The sequence below is a fragment of the Clinocottus analis genome, unplaced genomic scaffold (assembly GCF_023055335.1).
Source record: "Clinocottus analis isolate CAN_PGR_092001 unplaced genomic scaffold, fCliAna1.0.p SCAF_8, whole genome shotgun sequence".
Lineage (NCBI taxonomy): Eukaryota > Metazoa > Chordata > Actinopteri > Perciformes > Cottidae > Clinocottus > Clinocottus analis.
This window is the reverse complement of record NW_027176240.1, coordinates 19,850,297-19,874,690: the sequence shown is the minus strand read 5'-3', so window position 1 is coordinate 19,874,690 and position 24,394 is coordinate 19,850,297. Positions and strand designations below refer to the sequence as shown.

Here is a 24,394-nt window from a genome sequence, read left to right as displayed (position 1 = left end):
TTGAAAATGTGTTATCAGTGAGTCATCCAAAAACAAACATATCAAACCACAGCAGTAGTAGGCGGTCCGATTGGCCAGACTCACGCTAACACAACAGATGGTCGGTCGGAATTTCATGTCACTAAATGTGCGACTTCAAAGTGACCACCAAAGTTAATTATTGACCGTTGAAATAATTTGACCAAACAATCCCAAATGAAGTCTACTTACAAGCCAAAGCTCATACAGTCTCGTAAAATCATCATCAGTGAATGGATGCTCTGCTAAAGTGACGAGAACTGCAATGCAATCTCCACAGATCCATCCCTGTGATAACTGAGTAAGCTGACGAGGACAGCGCGATGCTGCTGAAAGCTTCGGACACAGCTGGTAAGTGTAATTTATGTAGAGATAGTTTTGCTATAATGGGTTCCTTTAATTTGGTAGATGGCACAGTTCCACATCAATCCAATATGTGATTGTAGTAATGCTGCTCTACAGAGTAAACTGGATGCATGCAAACACAACTTAATGACCTTTCAGTATCAACCATGTTTCTCCTCTTGACAGACAGGAACTGGTGTATTTCTCTCATAAGCAGTGGGATATTTCAGAGAATCACACATAGTGTCTTCTATTGTTCAACACCATCTCCTGCTTCAGTCCAAAAGACACAGCCTCCTCCGTCCACATGGGCTGAGGGGCGGCGTTCGAGACGGCACTGTTATGACACGGAGTAAAACAGAGCCAAGCGTGCCTAGGAGCCAGGAGACTATGAAGTTAACGGGTTGTGACAACTTATAGTGATGTTATGTAACCTTAAAGCCAACGCTCCGACGATAGACAACTGAGTTCTCAGTTTTATGACTCCAGCGTGAACGTGATTTAGTACAGTGGGTTCGCCACATGGGTGAATGTGTGTTCTTATGTTTTTGACCGAAGAGAAGTCACTATTGGGTCAGGACGCCATGAAGGGACACTTGAAAATTGGTACATTGTAAATTGTTTGATCAGAATCACCTTATTGGCCAACTATGTGAGCACAAACAAGGAACTGGTTTTTTCCTATCTTTGTATTTAGATAGAAATATCACTATTAATTATAAGGAATAAAGGCAACTAAACTGGACAAATGAAGGTAAAGAATGCACAGGACTGCGCGACACAGACCTTCCACGGCTTAAAAAATATGTATTTTTATTCAATACAATGTATAGAATTATTAAGTCAATTTGGATCAAAATGTATATTATTGAAGGTGAAATACAAAAGCATCAAGTCACGTAACCCATATTGAATCTATTAAAATGGAATATCTGCACTTTGACGAGTAAATGTCAATTGACCGTTAGCTAAACCTCTCCCTCGAACAGAGATTCCTCAGTTACATCTTGAAGGCAGCTCTTTTTTCTCCAGCCTTTCCAAAAAACCAAAACAGAAAGGTAAAAGTGTAAGGAACAGATTAAACTGTAAAAGTAGCATTTCCAGCTAGCTAGCTTACAATAGCGGTTAGCTTGTACTTCTTCCAAGGTCGAGAAGCAACTTTTTATAAAAAACTAGCACATTTATTACACAGTATGTCCGCATGGAAAACTCCTGGGTGCTATCAGCGGCTCTATCCTGTTCTTTATTGGGTTAAAGGACGAATACATTTGTGAGACAACAGTAGCTTTGATAGCATTACTTTTGCCAAACACATCAGTTATTCTTCATCCTTAATTAAAACATAGCTGATGGAAAATAAACTACGTAAGAATAAATATGACAGCATGTCAGTAGCGGGCCGTGGATTTTCGATCAACTGTTACATCGTCTGAAATAGACATATTCAAAATGTCCACTGTAAAGTAGAAGAATACGGAGGCTCCATAAGTCTGGACGATAAAGTTCATTTCTTCTTTCAACTTTTACAAAGTTAGTGCAGACCAGATCCACTTAGGTAGAAACCTTTGTTTCTGCTGACCGCCAAGTGTCCTTAAACGTGCATTCCCTTTAATGACCAGCAAGGGGCAACCCCCCCCCCCCTTTAATGACCAGCAAGGGGCACCCCCCCCCTCCCCCCGCCTCACCCGCCCCTCCAAAAAGAAGTCTGAATGTATTGAAGTCTATGAGAAAATGACCCTGCCTCTCACTTAAATTTAATACCTCAATAGACTGTAAACATGGGTTTATAGTCTCAATCGCTAGTTTCCAGTCTTCTTCAATACAGTATGATGTTCATTTAGTAAATTATGGTCCAATTAGAGTAAAAAAATAAACCCTAAAGCAGGGTATGCTTTAGGGTAGGCTTACTATGATTGACAGCTCGCTACCAGAGATGTGTACGGCGTCTCTAAATCGCTTCTTCGTAGCCTAAATATGGTAACTTCTGTTCGGCGGTTGCAAAAAACAACAACATGGCAACCTCTAAGACGGTGAAATCGCCAGTCTCGAGGCTACAAAACGGTAGTCCACAAACCAATGGGTGACATCACGATGACTATGCCCACTTCTTATATACTGTATATGGATCAACTCCTTACAATTTTTCACAATAAAAGCCCTGGACAGTGTATATGTGTAACTGTTTAGCGAAGGGATCTGAAATGAAGTATCTTTTTGTGTGTCCATCAAAAGGTTGACAAACTCTGGGATAAGCAATTGAAAAGCAAAAGTTGTGAATCAAGGTATTATGATGTATTATCATATTTGTGTTGTGCTTTTTCCTGCCTTCCTGTCTGAGGATGTGTTAGTAGCGTGTAGGAGGATACTTAAACAGATCATAATAGGATCTACTGTACTGTGACTGACTGCATATTTGTGTGTGTGTGTGTGTGTGTGTGTGTGTGTGTGTGTGTGTGTGTGTGTGTGTGTGTGTGTGTGTGTGTGTCCCTAAGCTGATCTCACAATGATTTACATGCCTGGATACTTCTCTTCTGCCAGCAAGCGCATCTCGGAGATGACCTGGCTTCAGTCTCAAGCTAAAAAAGGAAGCAGCGTCTCGCTGCCATGCCGCTGTTGTTTAAAAAAAACTTGGCCCGACAGAACACTCTCATCCTAAACCTCCACTTGATCGATGTCAAAGGGAGCTTGGTCTTGCTCCAGGGCGGCTGGTGCGCCGCCCCCTTTTTCTCATCCTAGGATGACCAATGAAAGGCATACAAAAACCTTTTTTCAAAAGGCATTGTGACCAACCTCGTGAGGTTTCTTTTTGTGGAAGTGACAGAATCATAGACTATGTATAAGTCGTGGATGTAGTTTTTGTTTGCAACCGCTCAATCGAAGTGACCGTAATTTGGACTGAGGAGGAGTGACGTAGGAGAGATGTTGTATACGGCTCTGAAAATGACCTGTTAATCACATGGTAGCCCCGCCCTAAAGCATAGCCTGTGTTATGGTCTATTTGACTATAAATGGAGCATAATTTATAAAAATGAACATTATTGTGTACTGACTAAGACTTAAAAGATTGGGACCATAAACTCATGTTTAAAATGTTTACAGGGGGAATAAATCAAGAGAGAGTCCTTTTCTCATAGGCATCTATACACATTACACTTATTTTTGCAACGTGAGGAGTCGCCCTCTTCTGGCCATTAACGAGAATGCAGGTTAAGGTATTTCCTCACTAGCTTTGCTTTCTTTTGAAAAAGGTTCTCGCAAGGATGTCTACTAGAATTAAAATAGGAGCGTGCTATCCCGCCCTTAGATACCCCAATGTAGTTGGATGCGTAGCAGTGAGCCAGGGGAGTCTTACTGAAGTGACGTGACCCAGCTTGGACATGACATTAAAGTGTGTTCTCGGGCTTGGAGACATAGTTGGCAATGTGATGCCACATGTGGGATCAACTGGGGTCAAACTGCCCAATCACACACACACACACACATGGGCACACGCATGTACGCTCAGTGTGGGATACCCCCCCCCCCACACACACACACACACACACACCCTGCCCCTCGGGGCTCAGCTGAAAACAATACAATCTGACACACGACGAAGCATTCACATACCCCCCTGGGCTCACACGCACATGTTAACACGCACGCTGGTATGCTGTGTCGCTGCTCACGCTGACGTTCAGATATCATTGAGAAAGCTTCTGAGACGCTGGTGTTTTCCAGTGGTCGAGGTGTTTAATACTGCGGACTTTAAGAAATGCTGTTAAGAAACAGAGCAGTCTTACCTGGTCTGATCACTGAACCCAGAAGGGTAAATAAGAGAAGATTCAAATCTGACTGAAGACGACACGATGAGGCAAATAGCGCTCTCCAACTTCTTACATTGACCTGCCACGATGCAGCAGTAAAGTGTTCAATCACGCATGCACACGCACACGCACACACACACACAATGCATTGCCTCATAACGCATACATTGCAATGATTAAACCCAAATAGAGTGCAAGTGTGGGAAATAAATTGCACAATATCATTGTCTGTAAACTATTGCAGGAGACGCTCTGCTCGCGGTGCCCTGAGGAATGTAACAAAATAAAAATTGAATCAGTTAACAAGACATTCTGCAGGAATCACTACTATTGTGAAGTCTCCCAACTTTTATTTAACAATGCAAAGCATTTTGTAAAACAACTTTGCATTCACCTCCAGCAATCCTTTTTTTAACTTACAATAACAGTCGCTGTGCTGTCGCTGTTTGGTCCCTACTCTTTTCTAACTCTTGTCTGTGTATTAAAGTTGATTTGACTTCCTCCTCGGTGTCTGGTATGACAGGAGAGCGTGCATAATCCATACTTACATTCTCACACAGGAAAAAGAGAGAATCAAGTATGCTGAAAAAGACACTATATGTTTAGGTGTACACGATTGTCCCACAATGCACTGCACAGAGGACGCTGCTCAAAGCTGCAGCGAAACCCCTTCCTCTGTCGAAATTCTTTAAATGACAGTTAAAATGGAAGTGCAAAACGCATGCTTCCTTCAGATTATTTTTAAACGTACAGCACTTTGAGCTCCATGGTCTGTATGAAATGTGTGACACATATTAAGTTTATTGTTATTATTATTTCATGTCTTATCAGTTTAGCACCTGATCTGAGGGAGGTGTGTGTGTGTGTGTGTGTTTGTGTCGAGGTGCTGTTGAAAGTACTTACTTAGTCCTAAAAGTGTTAGAACCTGCCATGAAGCAGTGGTAAAGTTTCACGAAATAAAAAATTGCCTCAGATATCTTATTTGATGGATGGATGAACAAATGAATGAACTGACAGATGTCAATACTTTCCACACCCTCCCTGGTGTAAATTAAAGGTAGTTAGTTTTCAGATATCGTCTCTCACCTCTCTCGCTGACACTTTCGATCTCGGCGTCCTCGCAGCTGCTGTACTCGGGCGTGGTCCCTCCCTCCTCCTCCGAACTGCTGACGCTGGTCTGCCTCTTCCCTCCAGCCCCCATGCCCCGTTTCGACTTGTAGGGCCTCGGCGGCGGCGGACGCAGGGATTCCGATTGGTCGGAGCTCAGCGAGTCATTGCGCAGCATGCTCTCAGCCTTTTCCCGTTTGGTCCGTCTCACCACGGGCCCCTGCCCGTGGGCCGAGCCGGGAGGCTCTCTGAGTTCGGGGGGGAGGGGTTGCTGGGCGAGGGTGTGTTCGTGTGGCCCGGCGACCCCGCCCACCGTCCTCTGTCCGGGCCGCACGCCGTCCCCGGCCTCCCCTCCCACGCCCCCGCCGCGACCCTGTGCGGGCGCAGGGTGGCCCCGGCCTCCAGGTGGGACCGGCCCCGCTTGGCGAGGGGGGGCCCCGCTGTGGTCCATGTGGTGGTAACCCCCCTCTTCTGTCCGCCTTACCCCGCCGACTCCTCCCACAGGATCGTGCTCCAGGGAGCGTCCCTTCGACAGCCGCCGGCTCTCCCTGCGTTCCCTGGAATCCCCCCGGAGGTCCCGGTCCATGGAGACCTGGGTCTGCAGTCGAGGCTGACCCGGCCGACGCTCTCCCCGACCATTTCCTCCGCCTCCCCTTCCATTTCTCCTGGGAAGCAATCAATATTTGCAGGGAGAGAGAAAAAAACAAACATTTACTGGTGAACATTGGTGGTCCACTGACAGAAGGTCATGAGTGCCGACACATTGCACTATCCAGTGTTTTGGGACCGAGCGTATTCTTCCATTACAATCACAATGGCAGAGGAAACAATGACACAGGCCGCTTACATAGAGAGGCAGCGCTGTATAAGAGGAGCGAATGATGACTGCAGGATGATGCTTGATAACATAAATATTAACATATTCTACAAGGACTGTTTTCCTCCTGGTGGCTGAGAGGACGCAATTTAATATAGTTAGTCAAACTCTGCCTTTGATAAACAATATAGCGGCCACCGCCGGTTCTGATAAGCAGAGCATATCAGGAAGTGTCTTAAACTCGCATTCGTCCCACTGGCCAGCAAGAGGCGACTCTTCTGGTTGCAAAGTTCCCGTTAGATTTCATGGAAGTCTGTGAGAAAATGACTCTACTTCTTTCTTGATTTATTATCTCAGTAAACATTGTAGACGTGAGTTTATCGTCTAGTTTCAAGTCTTCTTGAATACAGCACGATGTACATTTAGTAAATGATGCTCCATTTATAGTAAAATAGACCATATAGAAGGGTACGCTTTAGGGCGGGGCTACCTTGTGATTGACAGGCTGCTACCACGGCGTGGCCCGGTAGATGTTGTCTGTGTTTTTGTCGTCGAACATAAACCCTTACACAATGGGTTTTCAGTTCATGCAGGTTAATTGTAACATTTTGGTCAACTGAAAAGGTCTCATTCAGCATTTGGTTGAATTTAGCTCTCGTGTCACTTCTGGATGCGGGAAAAAAAAAGATGTCGAAACCAAAATGCTGAACTTGGGGATTCAAAACAGTAGTCCACAAACTTATGGGTCATTTTCTCATAGACTTCTATACAATCATCCTTCACATTTCCAACACCAAGGTTGCCGCCTGGTTGAATAATGTAAAATATTGGTTTAGGGTTGGTTGTATTGGTTGGTCTAAGTTGTTGGAATATATGTCTTCTTTAGCAAAACTGAACATTGTATTACTACTGTCTTGTAACTACAAGAATTGCTTCAGCTTACGTATCTCTTGGTGGCTCGCTGCGCGACCGGGCATCGGTGCCGGGCACGGCCCCGGGCACACCAGGTCGGTTGGGGTCTTGGATCACGCCGATGGAGCCTGGAGGGGCTTGGGAACGAGACCGAAGCTTCTTGTCGCCGAGCGTCTGGCACACGGATGGCTCGCTGACGGCCGAACCGAGGCCGGCGAGCTTCCCGGCCGGACCGGTGAACCACTCGCCCGGCTTGGTCAGGAGCTCCTGCTGCTTCCGGCAATTATTACACACCCAGATCACCTAGTTTGGGGGGTGAAGGGTTGGGGGGGCGGGAGGAGAGAGCATGGGTAGAGATTAGATTAGAGATTAAAATTAGTGGTTTTGTCTGAGGTACATAATGCGGCCGACACTGCTATCACGGAAAACAGGAAGGAACTATTTTTTGCGGCAGCCCAACACGTTGCCAACAGCAAAGCCCGGCTTCAATCGCAGCGACTGTCAAACAGGAAATAGAACATTGCACTTCCCAAATAGCTGCACTGCTGCCAATGAGTGGTCCAGGGAAAAAAACGGCCTTTATGGAAGTTTTTACTCTTTTTTTTCTCAGATCATAAGATGGCAGTTATAGCAGAGAGCAGCTTGGCTTTCACTGTGGGCTGCGTCTGGTCTCCAAATGGAAGCACACAACGCCAACTGGATAACGAGAGGAGTTTTAAGTTGCTTGCCAAAGCAAAATCTCCCGTCTTCTTGCTTTCTATTTGTCCCGTCACACATATGCACACCGACTATACGTTGGCTGCGTTCACACGCGACAGCTGAGAGTCCAATTTCTGATTTTTAAACGTTTTTTACACTGTCCACACTGTTCATTTTGAATTCCTGCACACATTTCACTTGAAATCATTCTTTCACATCGTGTTCCCGGAAGAAACTTTGATTCACTGGCAGATTTTTGAAGTTGATCAATGACGAGTTGTTGAGTGTCAATACAGAGACAAGAATGCTATTTTTGGTACTGCCATATATCTTTTCAAACATATTTTTCGTTCATTTACCTAAAAACAAGCTACACCAGGCAGAGGTTAGGAACAATTCAGTCAATTAACAAAAGCCCAAAATTTGCTAACTTACCAAAAATTCCAACTTCTTGTTATAGACCCAACAACAAATCAATAAAATGATTGACAGATTGATCCATAATAAAGGTGATTCTTAATTAGTCATAGCAGTGATCCCCCCAACCTTTATTCTACTTCAGAGAAAGACTCTTTTTTTTTAGGAATCATAACTCATTATTCAATTACTAGTTTTTCCTCCTGCAGCTTTTGACAGCATCTCACAGTCTTCCTCAGAGTTTGCAAATCAGTGCGCAAAACACACACACACCTCTTTCTGTACAGGGACTTCTGCCTCCCAAAGACTAGCAACACTACAGAATGCTGCCTTAAAGATGTTACAAGCCCAAATTGGCTCTACATCAGTTATTTTTCTAACTTTAATGTTTTTTTTTGTATTAATATTCATATTTAAATGTAATCAAAAAGTATGAAATCATCTCCGTGAGCTCAGCAGACTCCACCCTCTGGAACAGCTCAAGAACCAATCCAAGGCCTCGTTGTTTACAGGACAAACAAGATTTAAAGAGGAACGGATGATTAACTAAATATGATTATTTTCTTGCATATTAAGATACAGAGGGCTGGTTGTTGTGCTACAAAACGGGACATGTGACCTACATGTGAATGCTCGAGTCAGAACGTGTTTATTTTTTTTTTTTGACAATTGTTAATCTCTCCAACTGATTGGCAAACCATTCCGATCTACTCGGCTTTCACCGACTTGGTGGTATCATGAAACACGATAAGCTTATTGCACACACTGGACTGAAGCGCATTACACACAAACGCGTCTCGGCACTGTCGGTTCTCGTCCACGAGCGGACGCGGGGGTTAAGGCCAAGAATAGGAGGAGAGGATTCATCCGGAAAGAGCAAGAGGGCCTGCAGTGTGAACGCGGCCCGTACAGTTGTCGTCATCGTCTTTTGTTGACGACGGATGGGGGGGGGGATAAAAGAGTCGGAGGGGAAGATGGAGGACGAGGAGGTTAGAGTCCCTCTCCTCAAGCCACCAGGGTTCTCATTACTCCTGAACACTCCCCGATGACTCCTTAAAAGAGAGCTAAAATAAAACACTCCGGCATCGGCCAACCCTCCCACCCCCCATTCCACTTCTCCCTCCTCCAGATTGCTTTTGATTAAAGCTACAAAAGCCGAGGAGAAAAACAGCTTTACACCAACGCGGCTATATTTATCCTGCCAAACACCCCAGCACCACCAGGGAGAGGGAGAGAACGTGTGCTCAAACACACATATATACACACGCGCACACACACACTCATATACACACGCAGCAAAGAAAGCAAAACACTGCCTCATGTGGGACATCATAGCTTTGGTGAAAACATCCACCAATCTGTGATTTTTCTGCGGCCAGACCGACGAGGTGGACGAGGCAGCCAGATGGAGCCTGCAGTGACGTACACCAACAGGACAGGAAGTGAGGACTGTGAACGCATCCTTTAGGAATTAGATTTGGAATTTTGTTCTGGCATTTCATCTTCCTGAACAGAGAAACGACTTCTGAATTGAAAGATTTTTTTTTCACTTCTACTTCCACCAAAAAAATTGGAGCGCTGAAATATATAATTGTTCGACAAGTGCCCATAACAAGTTGCCAAAGTGTTAGCAGAAAATTACTAGTTTTGTTCAAAAACCTGAAAAATTAGATTCACGGTTACACAAAGCAGAAAAATAATCATATTTGAGATGCTGGAACCGTGAATCATTTGATTTGTTTGATAAACAGCCGACGAAAGCTGTGAATCAATTGGATTAATCTTCCGTCGATCAACTGATAGTTTCAGGGTTTCGAGGGAAAACGTAAGTACTTAAATTTGCCTCAAGCACAATCTTGAGGTACTAATACAAACGACGCGGGGGTTGTAATGGCTCGTTGTCAAGGTTGTATCTATCGCTCGTGCTTTTCTTTCACTGTGACAAGCGAAAAAAACATGTTTTTAAAAGCTAAGCATTTGCTTAATTGTGTTAGAATGCGTTGCTAAATATATTTTAAGTTTAAAGTAGTAGGGCAGAGGTTTGTAGAATGACTTTTTATGAAACTCTACCGAGTCCAGCAGCCACATTCAACAAAAAGAAAGGTTTCACATCAGTGCATTCATTTAAAAAAAGAGGTGCAAAGAAAGAAGTAATTCCAAATCATACTTTTATTAAGTACATCAAGCAAAGATTCTGAGAACATAACATTGTACGTTTTACTTTGTAAGAATTCTGAATGCTTCTGTCCACCGTGCTGTACGCCGACAAATTTAAATGTGGTCAACTCAACACATGTGAATACAATATAAAAAAAAGATTCATATTTCTTTAGCTGCAAGTAATTTCCTGGATGCAATTGAATTCAAACAAACTCAATAAGATGCAAGCCAGATTCTTAGAACGTGTACTTGCGTTTCCTAAAGTTAAGCAGCTCAAAAGACTGCAAAACATGCAGTAAATCCGAGTGGATAGCAAAATCTTATTAACTCAAATAAATTGCTGTTTACTGGGAGTTACACATGTTTAAGTAAATAATGAAATCACACCACAATCTTGCAGGTGGCAAACATGACAAAGGTGGCTGCATTTATTGACATCCCATTAAATTGTGCGCCTTCTGGATGTTGATGTTCAGTTACACTTTTTCACTATAATATTTAACTTCCTGAATGTGGTCCAGAAATAAAGCAAAAAGAACCACATGCAACTGATCTGCAATATAACTAGAAACAAACGATTGAAGAAACAGAAAAAAGTCAATAGAAATACTTTCCCCCAAAAATATACAATCCCAGTAGAAATGAATAATAAATGGCGTGCAAACCAGTTGACCACCCCACACAAAAAAAATGCTGTAGTCTTTAAGGAACTACTCTTAAAACGTTAAACCAAATGTGGTGTCCTGGAAACCTAACCCTCCGTCTGAACTTAACAGCTCTGACCGTGCCACTTGGCATAGCAGTTCCTATACGGCATTAAACACAGGGGCACCTGGCAGCTTCGGCACACCCAGGATGTCATCTGGTGTCTCCCCTGGTCTCTGCAGTGGCTGCACTGCATGCTCCCAACCACCTGGTACCACTTGGTCGGCTGGATGACTGCAGGGAGGTGCTCCCATGATGTCAAGTTCGGATTGTATCGTCTCGGCCTGTATCTCCGTTGGTCACAAATGCAGCAGCCGCCGCACCTTGGTCGCCTGGAAACAGGTGCTCTAAATTGGCGGTATCGCCTGGCCTTGTAGTGGTGGGACGCGGCACCTCTACCGGATCTCCTCCGACTATACCTGGTCCACGGAGCTCGGAGGGGTGTGGACCAGGATGATGCAGGGGATGAGAATGGGACACTAGGAGATGCAAGCAGATCCACATGGGAAGAATGGGCAGAAAACCACCATTCATCATCGCTTGGATCTAAAGGACTCGTCTTCTTGGGACTCAAACTACACAAAAAACACACACACACACACACACACACACACACACACAGGGAATAATGTATTTTAAAACTAAACTGTAACTAGCAGTGGAGATGCAACAGGAGTTTTCTATATAACGCAGCTACAAGAAGAGAGCCTGGTTGCAGACTTTCCCACATCTAAAAAATGTTTCAACATGAATGTAAAGAGAAATTTAGAATAATTGAGTAAAATGTATAGTGCCAATTCAGACAGAAAAAAGGTAACTACTAGGTACTGGAGCTTGTCGAAATTTAAGAATAGTTTTTAATAAACGGATTATACACGAGTTGTGCAAATATTCTAAGATTGGCCAATAAGTCAACACTGTGTAAAACAACCAAAAAGACAAAACGTTTAAACACTCATAAATGTTGAATAATAAACTACAAAAATGTTACAATATTGTCCGGGACAGGGTAACGGCGCTGTTAGGCTGGTTTACGGTACCTTTGATGAAGCTACCGTTAGCTAGCATCAAGTTAGCTAGCTAACGCTCACTAGCATAGCCAGCGCCTTACACGCACTCGTTAACCTAGCTAGTTAATTATGAGACATTACAGGTCATTTATAGCACATTGAAACAATGTGAGTGGCAAAACCTGCAGATAAAAAGCGAACTGGAACTGAATGCTCGATAGTTTTAATTCATAATTGCCCATGTGACTTGCTCTCCATTGCTGGTGAAGACGGTGCTAGCTCTCCATTGCTGGTGAAGACGGTGCTAGCTAGTTAGCTCACCATAAAGAGCTGTTTGATGTAGCCGCACTTACTTACTCTTCCCACTCGGACTCCATTGGTGTTCCGGCCACGTCGCTGTCGTCTGCAAACCGCCAGTCGGCGGCGCGGTCGGCGTAGCGCTCACCCCATGTGGGCTTTTCGCTCACTCGTCCAAGAAAGATCCAAGGGTTTTTGACACGTCGGCCTGACATTTCGTTTCGTTGGCGGAGGATTCAAGTGCAACGACTCGCGACCACAGGTTCACGCACCTGCTGCGTGACGTGAGGTGACGTGACGCGGCCGGTCTGCGGCGGACAAACGCACAGCTTGACCCCTGACGCCGGATGACGACCGTAGAAAGCGCGTGTAGTTCATAAAATATGACATCGACCAGTTCTTCTTCTGTAGTTTTTAATGTCACCCGAATGTTTTTTCATCATTATTTATTGTATTTATTAATACATCACAAATAGCCTGAATAGGATAAGTTGATAGTATTCAGTCATAGATTAATGGGTTTATACAGTACATGCTAATGGTATACAGTATAATATATATGTTATAAGTACTGAGAACAAGTAGCCATATTTTCTACAGAGCTTGTAAGTGTTTGATGTTTCCATGTTGGAACTCTATAGTATTCCTTTTGATATTTTTGCCATGCCATTTGTATAGTAGTTTTTGTATTTATTTTTTGCAATTTGTTGTGCCATGACTATATTTATTTCATGCTGTGTTTGAATGCAACATAAATCATTATTAAGAGTATTAGTTGGTGCTCTAGTTCAGCAAATTAGTTCACAGGGTTAATATTTTACCACTCAATTACTCGATCTGATGTGTCTTCACCAGAGTATACAACACAGTAGAATCAAAGGGCAGGCTTAGGAGTTTATATACTGTTGTTTTTGTAAAAAATAAATAAAAAAACATTGAGGAACTTGAGCATTGAGGAACTTGAGCTTCTGGTCCGTTCTTAACATGCACATATTGTTGAAAGCAGCATAAATGTAAGCAGAACGTGTGTTGACCTCCGTCTCTGCATTTGAAACTCCTGCCCTATCCGAACCACTGTAGCCTAATGAGAACAATTTGTATTAGATTATTGGGCAATACAACTAAAACAATGACATATCGGCACTGTAACAAATTGCTGTAAAAATACAATAATTTCTCAACAGTAATGTACTGTTCTTTATAAATAGAGTCAAATACAGTTAAAATACAGAAAAAGTTGACGCCTTAAAAAATTAACAGCACGCTACTGTCAGACTACAATATTTGTTTTTCTTTTTCAGTTAACTTAGTCTGCCCATCACTCTTCAAAATCACATTGCATCAAGCCTCTACTAATTCAGCACATAGCCAACATAAAGACTGAGAAAAGAAAGCATTAGATATCATAGATTTGTGGTTTTATTCAAGATGGAAGAATAAAAAGAGAACATTTGAGAAGATGATTTTTAACGGACTCTAACCAAAGCACCGAAGTGGACCGAGCGTCACCTGCTGCTCCACCCGGCCTACAAACACCGCAGCGGACGCCATGGTCCATGCTGCGCCAAGTCAGCATTACCGTGTTCAGTCATTTTGTGATGAATTAACATTGTATTGTATTTTTCTTTCTGCCGTTTACGTCACATGTTGTTAATTGCATGTGGCAAGCACGCATGCTAACGCTTTCAGCTATGGCTATGTTAGGCTATGTTAACTTCAGCTACCGCTATAGCATTTGCTTTGTTAGTTTAATTTAGAGTAAATGACTATTAAATGAAGGTAAAATAAAGTTCCCACGTAAGATGTGATCCCTTACTGTAAAATTAAACTTAGAATTTGTCTTTGTTTATTCTAATGGGGTTTAGTATTGAGATAAAATACTCTTTACCACATTTAATTTTATATTTCAATATATATATATATATATATATATATATATATATATATATATATATATATATATATATATATATGCTTTCACTGTTAATTTTTAGGTGCGTCATTGGTCTCAACAAAGGCCGTCCAGGTTAAGTTGGTGTCCAAAAGAAGGCAGCAGATGTGAATCCGCTTGTGGAAAACCCCTGGACTTTGCGTGGGGCTTCATGGAGCTCACATCACATCACCATATAGGAGGAAGGAGAGAGTAATGCATCCTGGTGGTCTTTTTTCCTTACACTAATTTCAGTTCATCAAGTCTCAAACGTGCAGTTCCAGATTTGTTCTTTTACTTGCTTTCTATTGCACTGATGACCATAACCTATACAAAAGCGACTGAACAGGATTCAGAGTTTGGGTCTGATCGTATTGTACAAGGATGTAATTACTAAAAATGTTTTGTGATACATTTGCTTTAATGAATGCAATTTTGTGTGATGCATTTATTATTTGTATTTTGCAAAAATGTGATCACTATAAAATTGTCAGTTATTGAATGTTTTGACATTGCAAAGGCTTTAATAAAAGCTTATGATTGTAAGGGCATCTCTCGTCTAAGTCGTTTCTATGCTAACAATTTTGGGGGTTTTTAGTTTGAAATGTTACATTTTTAAATCCTTAGCTAGCTTTAGCAGTGTCATACTGTAAATATACATTCTACAGTGCTGTAATAAGTTTTACAGTAATTAACTGTTCATGGGAACACAAAAAACAGCATATGGCCTTTTCTATACAGCACTGTAATATGTTTTACAGTATTAAGCAGTTGTTGTGCATTACAGTAGGCATGCTGTAGAATTACAGTTGAACACAGGCAACTGGAGCTGCCAGTTGTTTACTGTAATTTAACGGGGAAATTTGTTACAGTGTGCACATTATCTTCATGATGCTCAATGTCACAGTTGTTTGTATTTGCTCCATAGGTAGGAGACCCTGGGGACGACCCAAGATACGCTGGAGGGATTATACCTCCCAGCTGGCCTGGAAACGCCTCAGGGTCCCCCAGAAGGAGTTGGAAAATGTTGCGGGTGAGAGGGAAGGCCTGCTGTGCCAGCTGCCACCGCGACCTGACCCCGGACTAAGCGGATGAAAATGGATGGATGGATTTGCTCCATACTTGTATTGAGTAGGTTGCAGCATATATTATACACTTCATCAGTTGGCCTTTTGCATGCAGCAACATGTCTCTGCATCAACTGTAAATCTGCTGCATGGCTGTGCTACGAAGCCCAAATAAATGATCCTGACAAAAAAATGAGAGCGTTGAATAAAATGTCCTGGTTTACTTAAAGTAATGCACCATGTTTCGGGTTAGCTTTTCACACCTGTCCTCTCTATGAGTCCATTTCATTCCCTGCCGAAGCAGTTTTGTGGGTGTCACCTTTTTTGTTTTGGCGATGCGCCGTCCGAGTGTGTCGATATACCGGCAGAACAAATGGCCAGTGTTGTGGACATGGAGTGCCGAGCTGTTATTTTTATAAGAGACTCCCTTAAGCCCATAGTAATCCCTGTATTAGATCACACTACGATGGTGAAATAAGCGCCAGAGTGGAGAAAACACACACACACACACACACACACACGTATAGGCAGCTTGTTATCACACAAAACCATACAATCAAATATATGCACGAGCAGCGATGCATACGATGCAAATGCCTGCTCTGATCCACACACACACTCACACACGTGCAAAGTGTCACATGACCACAGCAAGAACCCACCCCCCTCCGAGATGAGTTAGTGAGTGAAGAAGAGAGCCTGAGAGAGAGAGAATAGCATCTCCACAGATGGAAACTAGGACACCAAACCCCTGTGTGTGTTTGTTTTCTTTGCGTTCTGCTGCATCTGTCTGCCTGTGTGTGTGTGTGTGTGTGTGTGTGTTTCCATCTGTGCATGTGTCTATTTGCGTCTGTTGAGGAGCCTGAGTGTGTATCCTCATGTGTGTGTGCCTTCACTGCTCATGTGTAGGGCCGACATGGTGTGTTTGGGTGCACATGATACAGGGGAGCAAAGAAAAACCCAGTGCAAATGGAGTTAATGGAAAAATAGGAGGATGTCTTATTTGTTCCTCTCTTCATGGGTTTCCCGCAGTGACTGGAACATTTCGTCAAATGGTTTCCGGGTTTTCCAAGACGCAGGGGAAAACCCTGAAAAAGGAAATAGTCAGACCAAAACTTTGCATGTAGATTGTCTTAATTACACACTTTAAGTCGACATCTCCAGACAACATCGCTGAAAGGGATTTAACGTCCTTAAAAAACATGATAGTTATCCAAACGTGTCCCAAAGCCAGATTGATGGGTACAACACAACAGGTGTGACCATGTGTACCCTAAAAGGGGAAGAGGGAGACAGGGGAAGAGGGAGGAGGGCCAGGAAGTATAGCATCATCCGACGACAGGTTGACGTATGACAGCGGCGGCGCGTGAGGGCGGGCGCCGTAACCCAGGCCGTCTATAAATCTCACGCTAAGGATGAAAGACGGCCACAAAGGAGATTAGTGTCCACATCCGCTAATGAGGTACTATATCAGCACAGCGCGCCACCGCAGTAAAACACACACACACATACACTCTTACACACACCGGCAGAGAAAGCTCACACACCAAGACGTGTGTTTGCACTGTAACACGTAGAACACAAGTCCTACAAGCAGGCACAATGCATGATGGGCTACACACACTTTCTCTCATCAAACACATGCACTATTGGTAATATGATGAACATGCGTGGATGCCAGGATGTGGTTAGTGGGAGGAGTCATAATGCTGCACTTCCCCTTTTCCACCACTGAATGTCTCTGTTTAGCAAATATAGCACCTGGAAATGTGTCTGTGTGTGTGTGTGTGTGTGTGTGTGTGTGTGTGTGTGTGTGTGTGTGTGTGTGTGTGTGTGTGTGTGTGTGTGTGTGTGGTTTGGCTGATTTTTGAAAGCTGTGTGCCCTCAAAAAAGCGAATAGATGAAAGACTATTGTGTGTATTGTTCAAATAACCTTTGCAGTAACTGAGACACACAGTCTTCATCACCACAGTCGTCCTTTAAATAATGAGGGAGTTCACAAAGTTGTCAAAGACATCAAACATGGTCTGTCAGGCTGAACTACATGTGGACGATAGGCTGTATATAAGAAGTGGACGTAATCATGGTGACGTTACCCATTGGTTCGTGGGCTGCTGTTATGAAGCCTTCAGGTCGGCAATTTTGCCGTCGCCATCTTGAAATGCGACCATCACCATGTTGGCTTTTTCGCAACCAATACTCAAAAGTTACCGGAGGAGCGACGTAGTGACGACTTATACAACTCTGGTATCGGCAGCGACCTGTCAATCACTCTCAATCCCTCCTAAATGGACAATAATTTAATTCATGAACATCATGCTGTATTAAAGAAGACTTATAACTAGAGATTGAGACCATAAACGCATGTTTACAATGATTACTGAGGGAATAAATGAAGAGATAAGTAGTGTCATTTTCTATAGACTTCTATACAATCAGTCGCCCCCTGCTGGTCAGTAGAGAGAATGCTCGTCTTGAGACACTTCCTCATTGGCTTCACTTGGCAGAACCGGAGGTTGCCACCTGACGTGTACACATGTACACATCTTGAAGGTCCAGAAGCAGCGTTGCAGCCATCAAACCACAGCACAGTCAGTATTTTAGTGTCAATGAAGCGCTGGAAAAAGTCGTATGTCACATTGAGGTGTAATGGGAAAGAAACAGTTTTCTAACTTTAGAGCTATGGATTCTGAAGTTAAAGAATTTAAAGTTGAAACAGATATCCCAAATGGATTATGGAACCATTTTTGCTGAATAAACTCTGACGGTGCAAATAATTTACTCACCGATTAACTCTTTCTGCTGTCAACAACTTCCTTTCCATATTCACAGAACAAGAGAAAGTTCGTCTTCATCCCTGTCCAATACTTTTCTGACATTTTATAAATTTGTTTAAAATTGGCTCGACAATTGAATGAAAACATGGCCACTTTGGCAAAGACAACCTGATTGCTTTCTGTTTCTCAAGACAAACAGCATATTTCTTTGAACAGTTACTTTGGTTGTTCGCCAAAGACATTGGTCTTTTGTTCCTTTTAGTGATCAGACCCACATTCGTAACAACTTCGTAAAGTTTTGCAACCACAGAAAGATCTTCATTCCACTGATGAAAGTCATAGACATCTAAACTAAGGTAACTAATGTTTGTATGATATCTAAAAGTTATTCCTGATTTATCGTGCATTTTCCAGCAACATGTATTGTTAGATGACTGTGGTCTTCTTCAAAATAAACTCCTTTATTTACAAGAAACAACTTTGTTAGGTTCAGGCAACCAAACTTTCGGAAAAGATTGTGCTCTGGGTTAAAAGAACTTCGGAAGTAGCGTGACTTAAGTACAGAGGTAGTGTGACTAATAAATCAACGTTGACTTCTCGTGTCACATGGGGCCCGAACAGCGGCCTCCTGGAGGAGCGCTGTACGGGAACAGCCTGATTAAAGCTCCATGGAGGTCTCTGTCTCGGAAAAACAAAGTGAATTTGAGCATCTGGAACATGTCTTCCATGTCACTGTATGTGAACGAGGGAGTTTGCATGACAGTGCTAATTGTATGCGGGCAAACGCCATACAGTGAGAATGTGTGTGTGTGTGTGTGTGTGTGTGTGTGTGTGGATGAGTACATGTGTCAGCCGGCTTTCGCAAGGGAGTGTACAGGGCAACAACCAGGAGAGAGATGGCCCCCTTAAGACCAGTCAATGAGAGATGGACGTGGAGACGGACGCAGCTAGCGAGACCGGCGATCAATAGTAATCATGAGGCGCTGTGGCGTTAACAGCAGATGACACATCGCTCCGGCTTTTTCTAGAGCGCTGCACCCCGACACAAAGCGGCACGAAGCCATAATTCCTTGTAGGCTTCGAATCGATAGATATACATTTGCACAAGTAGGCACATGGTAAGATTGTTTTCCCGTTTTTTTGTGTGTGTGTGCGCCTGTATTTGATAGCTCATTCCTCTCACGGTGCAGGCCGGTCACGGTGGCAAAAGCACAGGGAACCTCCGTCCAACAAATGCGGTGTTAGTGGCATCGTGACCCAGACAAAAGTAAATGAGCTTGGCACTCAGTGATGCTTGGAGAGAACCTACGCAAGCATGACACAGACTTGTCTCTGAGCTCATACACCCCCGCCCCCGAGCTGACACGCAACTATGACGCTGACATGATGGCAAGAAGGCTGGACAGACATGTAATGAATGAACACGGCGAGCCTCCAATGAGAAATCCCTAAAAGTGAGACAGGAAGGGGTGAGAGAGTGAAACTGCATCGATGCCGGGAAGACGGTCAGAGAAGCTGTGCGATTATATGACACTGAGGTTGTTGACCGGTGTTTGACGCGTTGCTGGACTTTTGTGAGGAAAAAAACATGGGGAATAACTTTTTTAAAGATATCATTCCAGATGTCGTATGACGACATACTGTACGCTGCTTTAAGTGTCTACGGCTTTGATCGGTGCAATGCAGTCGTTTTGTTGCCCAAACTTAACTAAGTAGTTCACTTCTTTTGCTCAACCTAATCAAGTACTTTTCCTTCCTACTCCAAACTGAGTTGTTTCCTGTGAAGACAGTAGTTTATTTTGAAAAGACTGTATGCGTGTAACGGCCGGAAATTAACATGTACTTCTGGAATGTCATTGGAAAACGTGTGTAAGGTCACGAGTGACTTCTCATAAGATATCATAAAACGTTGAATGAAACGTTGTATGCTGGGCTGGAAACACCAGTGGATAAGGCAGCCATGCTGGTAATTCTGTATCAGAACTGGTCTAATAACAGCTGAGTAGTGTGAGTTATTGACCCATAAAGGCACAACCCCCCCTCACAAATACATCCCTGGACATTACAATTAGGGAGAGAGGTGTTCGTGTGTGTGTGTGTGTGTGTGTGTGTGTGTGTGTGTGTGAAAAGGAAACACACAGCACTCCTGAGTCTCCCACGAGAAGAGGAATATCAAGACTTCAAAAGTGGCCCTTTCTGTGAGAAACACTTGGCTCCATTGCAACAACACACACTCATCTCTCCATGAGAGCTCAGCCATCACTGCAGATAATGAGCCCCGAATATGATTAGCACCACACACACGGCTGCGTGCGCCACACACTGTATATCGTTAGGCTTATTAAAACTTTTATTTATCTCTCTATTGTTGGCTTTCACAAACAGCACACGCATCACAGGTCACTCAGTGCACAAAATAAATACGCTGTAAAGAAAAGATGATGTTGTTGAGAGAAAATGTAGTGGACATAAAGCTTCTATTTTCTTTTTTTTGTGTGTGCCAGAACTTTTTTAATAACGTGAATAATTAAAAAGCAAGCCTTGGAATATAACCTTGATTGTTGTGTCGCTAACTCCATGTTAACTTCTTCAATTATTGAAGAGAGCTTACACTAAGTTACCTGCTTATGGAAGAACAGCTGGCACAAGGGTGACATCAAGACGACTGAAGGTCATCAAACTATGAACATTAGCACAACCAGGTCAATCAAAGACCAGAACAGGCCCATTTGTCATAAAAGAAAAATTCAGGAAAGGTTTTCTTTTTATGTGTTTGCGACTTTCATATAAATATATCGGGCACCATCTTGAACACAGTCTCCTGTTTGCTTACTTGATCCATGGACTGAAGAAATAGAAAAAAAAACTAAAGCTCACACCATCTGCAGAAAGCCCAAACAAAAATGACTGGGCCCATTGTTTGCCGCATATTCCCATGGACTGACCTCAAGGACCCAGTTTAAAAAGCGCTATATTAAAAAAGTAAATTTGGTTGTTAGTTATGATTAAGGCCATAATTCAATAGTTGTCAACTTTTGAGGTAAACGTCAATCAATCATTCAAACAAAAAAAGCAAAAGCAGAATGTGTTTACATCAGTGTACCTTTAGTAGCTAACATACCATCGTTGTGTTATTGCTAGTTAATGATGCGCTAACATACTATGCTAATGTTAGCTCAGCAGGTTTTTACCTAGAAATTCACCGTTTTCGAAACATGTCTCCTCTTCCAACCTCTCTGGGTAATAAGTAACACTGTTACACAACATTTCAACCTAAACTAGTTAAAAAGAACTTGAAAATGAAGAACACCTGAAACCATTGCATGGTTTCAGAGTTTGAAAGGTGCTGGTCGGAGCTGGCCGATGCTACGTTATTATTTTCCAGTCTGCATTTAAGGGCTAGGACTTCGCAAAGGGTTAATTAAATGTTGAAATTAAGCAATTACCCATTTTTGTGGGGACCTCCTAGATCTCCCTCAAGGACCCCTGGGAGTGTTGGGAATGTCCGTAACCACACTTTTACTTTCACTTTGAGTGTTTTGTTTGAAAAGAGTGGAAAAAGTCAGCAGAGTGTCTTTGCATTTTTAAAGTGTGGGTGACAGACAAGATTAATCAATTCCAAAGTAATTCAATGCCCTGATTCGAGTCTCATGTAGGTAATTCAATGAATCCATGTCAAGCTATACAGCCAGCGCTACATACGGCCTTCATTCTGCCAAAACTTTCCTCTTTAGAGCCAGTGATTGTTGGTCGGAGCTTTAGCAGGGGAGTGAGACTGCTATGTACAGCACACCAAAGCACTCTTGGACAGCCGTGGCGTTCAAGCCCAGCCAAGTATCATCAAAGTGCCGGTTTGGCAGCTGCCCTGAGGGAAAGCAGCCAAGGCCAAGTAAGGGTCTAAACCTGACACAACTACACAAGCAGGCTAAGGTGTTAAAGGCATGTCCGCTGGGAACGTTTCTCCAGCAGTATCATTTCGGACGATTCGGCCCAACTCCTGTTTAACTAGGCCACACAACAGAGGTCGTTCTCTTTACGGCTAAGGAGCAGACCAACACACTGATGGCTTATGCCACGAACTCCAAGAAACGGGACAAGTCCAAGGTCAACTATATGCTTATCCCGCTGCGGCGGTGAAAACGGTTGCCTTGATGTGGTTTGCTTGGGTGCTTGGGTCTGAGTTTTAATGGGTTCACGCACAGAAATCGATAGTATTTGGCGATATTGGTTTATTAGAGTTATCACTTTCTGGACTCTCTGCTAGTGTGATACCAAGACCCAAATTAGTCACTGTAAGACACAATATGTCTTTTTTGTTTGTTTATGTGATCCACCTCTGAGTTCAAAGTTGTTTCCCTGTATCAGGTGCATGCTGGGTGAGGCTACAGGAATATCAGTAGGTATGGAAAACAACAGATAAATGGATTGTTTTACTCTGGATGATGTAGTAATATTCAACCTGGAAGGTTCCTGCTGCTACTTATTGTTACTAGTACCACCGCTACTGCTTGTTCTAACACATCGTGTGATAATAACAGACACATGGACAGACAGACAGACTGATAGGGGCACACATACATACTGTCTGAAGCCATTAAGATGGATTGTTTTCAAGGTTGCAGGCAGAATTATGTAGAGTCCAGGAAAGACACGCACAAAAGAAACACAGCACTCACCACTTTGTCCTCCTGCAGCCCCAGTCAGCCATCCATGTATGATGAAAAGAAAGACAGAAAGAATGTGAGCAAAGATGATATCTGAAAGCATGGCAATGATGCTACAGCCCAAGCAGCAACAAACACTGTAACACAGATATTTCAGTTTCCAATAGCGTTACAATTACCGAGCAGATAAGAATATGCTGTCACTCTTTTGAACCAGATTTGAGTTAAAAGTTCCAACAAATCCTTATGCCTAAACAATAAATACACTAGCTGTTGGTAGTCGGATACATGATGCAAATCACAGTGTCTGGTATTAAATACACACGCTATTGGAAAAAGAAATATGTGGATTTTTAGAATTATGAGCGGCGCTGCTAGAATTTCATCTGATGGTTAAAATCCTCTCCTTTCGCGTGTCACCGAGTGCGTGGCCTCACATGGAGCGAAGAGATGGAGTAACATCAACGCTGTTGGTAGCAGTATCGCCAGATTGGACGGGTTTCCACCTCAAATGTGCTACTTTTGATCAAGTCGGGCTGGAAGATGAAATTTGGGGCTGCTTTTCGTCAACATTTGTGAAAATGATATTAACAAGCAAGCTGTCATTGTAGGATCAAAAACGCAGAAACCAAATTCAGTGCTGACGGATTCTGGCTGAGTAGGACCAGAGAATATTGGGGTCAAAACCTTAGTGTTGTCAATGAAGCTGGCTGGAAGTGATGTGACGTAGCACCGGTGTGTTTTATGCAGAGTGAGCCGATGTGTTCAATGCTACTGTTGTCAGTTCCAGTCATATGGTAACCTACTGCAGGAAAAACTTAACTCTTGACATTTGCTTCCAGTGCTGGTCGGTTGACAGAATAAAACAGATGTTATTTTAAAGAATGGTTTACCGTTTTAGGAAATATGTTTATTTTGGTTAAACGGTTAGATGAGAAGCCTGTTGCCGTGTTAGCCTAGCGTAGCAAGAGACTAGAATCAGGGCGAAGCTATGATCACGTTTTATATTGTTAGTTTTACAAATAAACACATTTTCAAATGATAAGAGAGCTGGAGTTAGGTGGTGAAGAGCCTAGCTTAGCACAGTGACTGAAAGCAGGGGGTAAACAGCTCTGTCCAAGGTAAGAAATAGGCCTAAGCTACTAGCGCCTATTAAGCTAAGTTTTTAACACAAACAAATGTGAACATAATTTCTTGCCAAACTTTTAGCTAGCTGTTTCCCTCCATGCTGGTAAGCATAAAAACAGAAGCCAATGTCAACCAATTCTTTTATTTCAAATGTATTTCATGAAATATTAAACTATTATCTTTTAAGTGCTTGGACAAACAACCATGGCTGTCATTTTTTATTCTGGTAAAGACAGTGTCAAATTTCCAAACTGTATTATTTGCTTTTAGTTATTTTTCTCATCATTAGTTATCGCAAAGTCCCCTCTCACAGCTCTACACAAGAAAAGTAATTAAATGAACACTGCGAAGACAGATTGCTACCATTACTCAATAACAACAGTATCGTATCAAGAAATACATAAAAACATGTCGATTTTGTACATAGCTTACTGTGTGTGTGCGTGTGTGTGTGTGCGTGTGTGTGTGTGTGTGTAAACGAGTGCAAAATCCCCCTTTCAAAGACCTTCTCCCACTGAATGCAGCCACCCCAACA

General features: G+C 42.9%; 1 protein-coding gene and 1 long non-coding RNA gene across 19 annotated transcripts in view; both read right to left on the bottom strand.

Moving 5' to 3' along the window:
• rims1a (regulating synaptic membrane exocytosis 1a) overlaps positions 1–24,394 on the bottom strand; it is an 86,270-nt gene that overhangs the window by 33,487 nt on the left and 28,389 nt on the right. For all 18 annotated transcript variants that reach the window (XM_068567342.1, XM_068567343.1, XM_068567345.1 and 15 more), the window contains exons 4-6: positions 22,744–22,755; positions 7,037–7,308; positions 5,256–5,941 (exon numbers count right to left, since the gene is read on the bottom strand). In XM_068567342.1, the coding sequence (XP_068423443.1) occupies positions 5,256–5,941; positions 7,037–7,308; positions 22,744–22,755 (970 nt within the window). The remainder of the gene's footprint in view (positions 1–5,255; positions 5,942–7,036; positions 7,309–22,743; positions 22,756–24,394) is intronic.
• On the bottom strand, positions 10,273–12,750 carry LOC137779520 (uncharacterized). Its single transcript, XR_011077073.1, has 2 exons — positions 12,354–12,750; positions 10,273–11,561 (listed from the first exon to the last, which is right to left on the bottom strand). It is a non-coding gene; the product is annotated as an uncharacterized lncRNA (long non-coding RNA).